General features: G+C 45.6%; 1 protein-coding gene across 1 annotated transcript in view; it reads right to left on the reverse strand.

Moving 5' to 3' along the window:
- Tex37 (testis expressed 37) overlaps positions 1–3,528 on the reverse strand; it is a 6,146-nt gene extending 2,618 nt beyond the window's left edge. The window contains exons 1-3 of the mRNA XM_021165649.1: positions 3,443–3,528; positions 2,278–2,314; positions 314–406 (exon numbers count right to left, since the gene is read on the reverse strand). Of these exons, the coding sequence (XP_021021308.1) occupies positions 314–406; positions 2,278–2,304 (120 nt within the window). The 5' untranslated portion in view covers positions 2,305–2,314; positions 3,443–3,528. The remainder of the gene's footprint in view (positions 1–313; positions 407–2,277; positions 2,315–3,442) is intronic.
- Between the last annotated feature and the right edge of the window lie 2,408 nt (positions 3,529–5,936).

Raw genomic sequence — 5,936 nt, forward strand, 5'->3', positions numbered from 1 at the left:
CTCTCTCTCTCTCTCTCTCTCTCTCTCTCTCTCTCTCTCTCTCTGTGTGTTCCCTCTCTTCATTCTCTGTGTGTACCACCTCTCTGCCTCATCTCTCTTGCTCTCATGGTTTTCTCTCTCTTCCCTGTCTATCTGTCTATCTACATGCCCATTTGTCTGTCTCTATCCTTTCTCTGGGCTGTCACTCCTCTCCCCTCCCCAGTAAACAGCTTTTACACCAGATCTGCTGCATGGAGTAATTCCTAAGGGTACACCTTGGCATGGGCCTGCCAAAGGTACCCCCACTCACTGCATTATTCTCCATAACACCTACCTCTTGTGGCGTGACTCTAGAATATTTGTACTTCCCAAAGGGCTTATAGTCCACCATGTATGAGCTTTGGTATATATCTAGGTCCACGTGGTTCTAGAAGACAAGTGAGAAAAAAATACAAGAGCCTGTTCCTGTCATTGTTCCAGTTGCAGCTGCTGCGGGACTTCTTATGACACCAGGACTTTGCTTGTAGGACCTGGCTTCTGTCCCTTACCACCCTCCCCGATTCTTCTGTGCCCCATTTACCCTCCCACCATCACAGGAGCCTGGCACATGTGCCTACTGCCTGATGAAAACAAAACTTCTCCTTGCCAACCAAAAAACTCCAATGCATCTTCTAAGACCCCTGTCGAATGTCACTTTCCCCAATCAGTCTCCTACCTCTTTATGCCCCAGCTTTCAGGAATGAAGACCTTCTCCCTTTCCCCTCTGCTTCAGTAATACACTTTGCATATGTTCTTCCAAGAGACCACAGTTCCATTCCCAGAACCCACATAAGGCAGCTTGGAATTACCTGTAGTTCTAGGGAGATCTAACCTCTAGCCTCTGACCTCTAAGGGCACACACACACACACACCCTTAAAATAGTAAATCTTTACAAAGGAATTCAATTAAGTAGCTGTGTGTAGTGGTGCACAAGGTGGACACTGGCTCCTAGTCAGACCTGGTGGTTCTCCTTTTTATTCCCAGTACTTGGGGAACAGAGGCAGGTAGATCTGGTCTACATAGTGAGTTTCAGGACAACTAGGTCTATGGAGAGATACCTTGTCCAAAATGATACTGACTCCAAAGGACAAATGAACAAAAATCATCAAAGAAGAAGCAAGCTGGGAAGGAAAGATGATGGCTCAGCAGTTAAGAGCCCTCGTTACTCTTGTAGAGGACCTGGGTTCAGTTCTTAGCACATATAGAGGCTCACAGCTATCCATAACTCCATTTTAAGGGTATCCAATGCCCTCATCTGGCTTCCGTGAGCACCAGGCATACATACACACATGCGTACAGGCAAAACACTCACACACACACACACACACACACACACACACACACACACTAAAAATAAGCCAATCTCAAAAAAAAAAAGCAAAAAAAAAATAATTTAGCCAGGTATGGTGGTTTATACCTTTAATTCCAGTACTGAGGAGACAGAGTCAGGAAGATCTGCTGAGACCAGTCTGGTCTACATAGCAAGACATTGTTGGAGATTGGTTCTAATGCTTTGATCCATATGGGAATCTGTGTGTCCAAATGCTAAAGGTCCTTGTCCCCAGTTGGTTTTTGATAGATTACTAAAGATGACAGTGGCCAATGATTGGGCAAAGGGAGACAAGGTGGGACCTTAGAGTTTTGCAAGCTAGGACACAGGGAGGAGGTGAAGGAAAATTGTGATGAAGGGAAGGGTACGGATACAGATGGACATAGGAGCTTCAGGAGATAAGCCAACCAGCCATGTGAGATTTAGGGTAAGTGGCCATTGGCCACTTCCCCGATTGGGCTAGGGTAGCAGGCAGAGGATTAGAAGTTCCCAGCCACTGAGCTAGATGGCATATAAAAATAAGCTAATGTGTGTGTATCTTTCATTTGAGGACCCAAACAAAGATTCCCTGGGTGGGTGGCTGGAAGAGTGACCCACTGGGAGCAAAATGTGGTGTAGCAAAAAATTACTGCTACAAGACATAGCAAGTTCCAGGCCATTCAGGGCTGCACAGTGAGACTCTGTCTCAAAAAACTAAAAATCTAAACAAAAACAAAAACAAAAAACTTTAAAAAACAAAAGCAGCCACTGTAACAACAAACTTAATGAAGTAGACTTGTTTTAGCTTTGTCTCAGAAGTCCAGTGCCAATGCTTTGTACACTACACCATGGGTGCCTAATAAATTCATAATGAATAAATAAATCCCCGGCTCAGTGAAAACTTACCTAACACTGATACCTAGGGGGGACAGAAACCTACATCACTCACCTTTTGGGGTCTCACCACACGTGCCATGGCCAAGGACCTGGAAAGACATGTCAGTTAGCCCTGCTCTGCCTCCAGCAGGGGCAAAATCCCACTGTTTGCACAGTTATGCAAAGCAAGCAGGGCAGTTCTGGTCCCCTTAGTCCATGCCCTCTCCGCCTTCCCTAAGACTCTACCTTACATATTCCCTGGGGCCAGTGGAGGCACTGGGATGTGTGTGGGGTCCTAAGACAAAGGGTCTAGAACAGAACTCAAAATATCAGATCCATTTCTTCAAAAGCTACATCAAATAGCAAAGCAAGTGTAACAACCAAGGAACAGAAGCCATGACATTACAGCATCCACCAATCCCTGTGGTGTAAATCCCCAGCACAGCCATTTCAAGCTTGCTGATGCTGAGCTGCAGAGATGTGCATACAGTGGGATCTTCTCAGCCAGTGGGAATCAGGGCTCACACTGTCTAGAGGAGGCAGGCCCAGATCTGGAGCTCCAACAGTTCAGAACAGGATGTCCAAGATAAAGAACGTTGTGCCACATTCTCAAATAAGGTTAAACATGAAGAGCCAATCCTGTCTCTCATGATCAACCCTGAAATCTTCAGGGAAACCATGTTGTGGGTATCTGTCTGTCTGTCTGTCTGTCTCCCCTACCCTCCTTTCCTCTCTGATAGGTTTTCATACAGCCCAGGCGGGTTTCAAAGCTGCTAAGTAGCTGAGAATTACCTCAAACTTCTGATTTTCCTATCTCAACCTCCTGAGTGCTAAGATTAGAAACGTGTACCACACAGCTTTAGTCTCAGCCCATATGAGGCAGAGGCTCTCTGCAAGTTCAATGCTGGCCTGGTCTACATAGTGAGTTCTAGGCTAGCCAGGTCTACATAGAGAGACCTTGTCTCAAAGACAAAAACAAATGTAACCAAAATGTAAGCTTGCACCACCATGTCTGGGTTATGCTGAGCTAGGGATTTAATTCAGAGCCTCATATACTAGGCAAGCATCCCACCAACTAAGCCATATCCCCAGCAATCGCTCCCTCATTTCATTCCCAGGACTACTCTGTCTGGAGGTCCATGCTGGTCAGCTGGCTGTGGTACCGGCCAGACCTCAACTGATATCCCATGTTTCCTCTTCTGAATACAGACAGGATTTCACTTTAGTTCCAAACCTACCTTTTCTTTTGGCAAGACACGATGTTCCTGCCCTTTCAACCCCAGGTGTCCCAGCTATATGGAGAGTCCTGTTGGCACTGCCTTGATGACTTATCACCCCCTGAGACCAGCCCTGACCTACACAATTGAAACTGCTTTGTTCATCTTGTCTGGTCATTGTGATGTTGGTAGCTAGTCAGCTCTCCTCATGTCAGTTGCCCTATCCCTGTCTTACCCCTCCGGGAGTCAGGACATCTGGACCAACTGGATCAAAATAAACCTGGCTGACTATATGACACCAGAGGGGAGATGCTTTCAACACTCTACACATCAGGCTTTTGCCAGGAGAGGCATTTGGTTGATGACGTCAGATTAGGTTTAACCAAACCCATGCCCTGGCAGGTTTCCATCATCTTAGAACCTGGCTCAACCTATTTGTCAAAAGCTTTTTCTCTTTTACTTGTATTAGCAAAGCTATTTAAAAACAAACAAACAAAAAACCCAAAGCAGAAAATAGCAAGTGTTGTTGAGAATCTCATACACTGTTGGGGATAGTATCTTCAAAGATAAGCACAGGGGCACACAAGATGCTTGCCCCTAAATGGTCCTACCTGTGTTTGAACCTGGGATTTACATGGTGGAAGGAGAGAGCCAGCTCTTGAAAGTTGCCCTCTGACCTCCACATGAAAATACAGATATAAATAATTGTTTTGAAAACACATGGAAAAGAGCCATGTGGTCTGGAAAATGCACTTATAGTCCTATAGTATGAGGAATTAAAAGCAGAGGCGCAGAGGTACTGGGTGCTACTGTGCATAGCAGCAGAATTCACGGTGCCTAATTGGCCAGTAGTCGCTGAAGGGGTCACCCAAATGGTCCAAGCATACGGAATGAATGGCGTGTCACTCAGTGCCACCAAGGAACAAAGTTCTGACCCGTGCTACAGAGGGAATGAAACTTGAAAACACGCTGAGCTCAAAAACTAGTCACAAAAAGACAAACGAGATTGCCAAATGCAGAGGCAGAGTGAGAAATGATTGGTTTTTATTTGGCACAGGAGAGCAGCCTGCACGAGTAACTGGGTACTGTTCATGAAGCCTGGGCAGGTTACTTCATTCCAGAGAGTCCTTCACTGCGGACTGAAATCCTGTGTTCTTCAGTCTTTCTTACCACAGACAAAAACACAAATGATCACACTCTACTAAATTTAGCAATGCAATACAGCACGCCCCTCATGTATATGTGGTATATATTTGTGTGCGTGCACGAGCATGCTTATATGCATGTGGAAGCCAGAGGTCAGCACCACTCCCCACCATAGCTTTGGAGACAGGATCTCTCACTGAATGTAATTTGGGTAGGCCAGTTAGCCAGTGAGCTGGAGGGATCTGCCTCTCTGCATCCACAGCATTGAGAGCACAGATGTGTTCCGCCGTGCCCAGGCTTTTTTTTATGTCCGAGTTGGGGATCTGAACTCAGGCCCTCATGCTAGTGTGGTAATCACTGTATCCCCTAACTGAGTTCCCCCAACCCCCTTGGTTTCTTTTTCAAGTTTTTGAACAAGGTTTCTCTTGGTAGCCTTGGCTGTCATGGAACTCACTCTGTAGACCAGGCTGGTCTCCAACTCACAGAAATCCACCTGCCCCTGCCTCCCAAGTGCTGGGATTAAAGGGCTGTAGTACAACTGTCCAGGATTATATGCCTCTCAAGAACAAAAGTATGAAACATGTTTTTTCCCATAATGCTTATTATCATATACTTTATTGACATGCAAATGTGTGTTTTCTACATTCGCATTTGCAAGGGATGGAAAATACTCCAGGAAGCAAAATTTGTCTCGTTCATTTTGTATCGCTTTCCCTGCATTGTGCAAGCTGATCCTCACTTCAAGGGTCTTTCCATCTCAGCTTCCAGAAACTCCATCCTGGGTGTGTACGTGTGGCCCATTGTGTAGTGTAGGGTAAGACATATGAAGTAAACATGTAGTAACCAAAAGGACTGTAGAAACGTGGTTGTGCTAAATTAAACAACACTTGAAAGGTTGAAAACATAATGGAAACTTAAAAGGTTGAAGAGTGGCCTTTGTGGACAGGCTCCAATGACCCAGATAGCAGGAACAACCAAGGATCTCAAGAACATCATTTGTTCTTCAGTCTCGTCCCTTCCCCTTTCCCCCAGGGAGAATAGTCACCTCCAAATTGATAAAAACACTTGCCCAAGCACACTCACGGATTTGGCTGTGACAAGCAAAAGAAGTTCTCTGCGTTTAACTACTTGACTCCCGACTCTAGTAAGTTGTAGGAGCTGCAGAATGCCCCCAACGCTTTTCTTAGTGTGAATCCCACTTCAACCCCTGTACCTCAGAGGGAGAGTCAGGTCCCCAAATTTCTGTTTATGCAAATTCAGCCTGTTAATATCATTAGGTCAGGAGGAAATTCTTCCAACTCAGAAGCCCTAGTTCCTCCAGGCTTCTATTAAAGGGATTACAATCCACTTCCTCCCTAGAAGGGCTAAT

The sequence above is a fragment of the Mus caroli genome, chromosome 6, assembly GCF_900094665.2.
Source record: "Mus caroli chromosome 6, CAROLI_EIJ_v1.1, whole genome shotgun sequence".
NCBI lineage: Eukaryota > Metazoa > Chordata > Mammalia > Rodentia > Muridae > Mus > Mus caroli.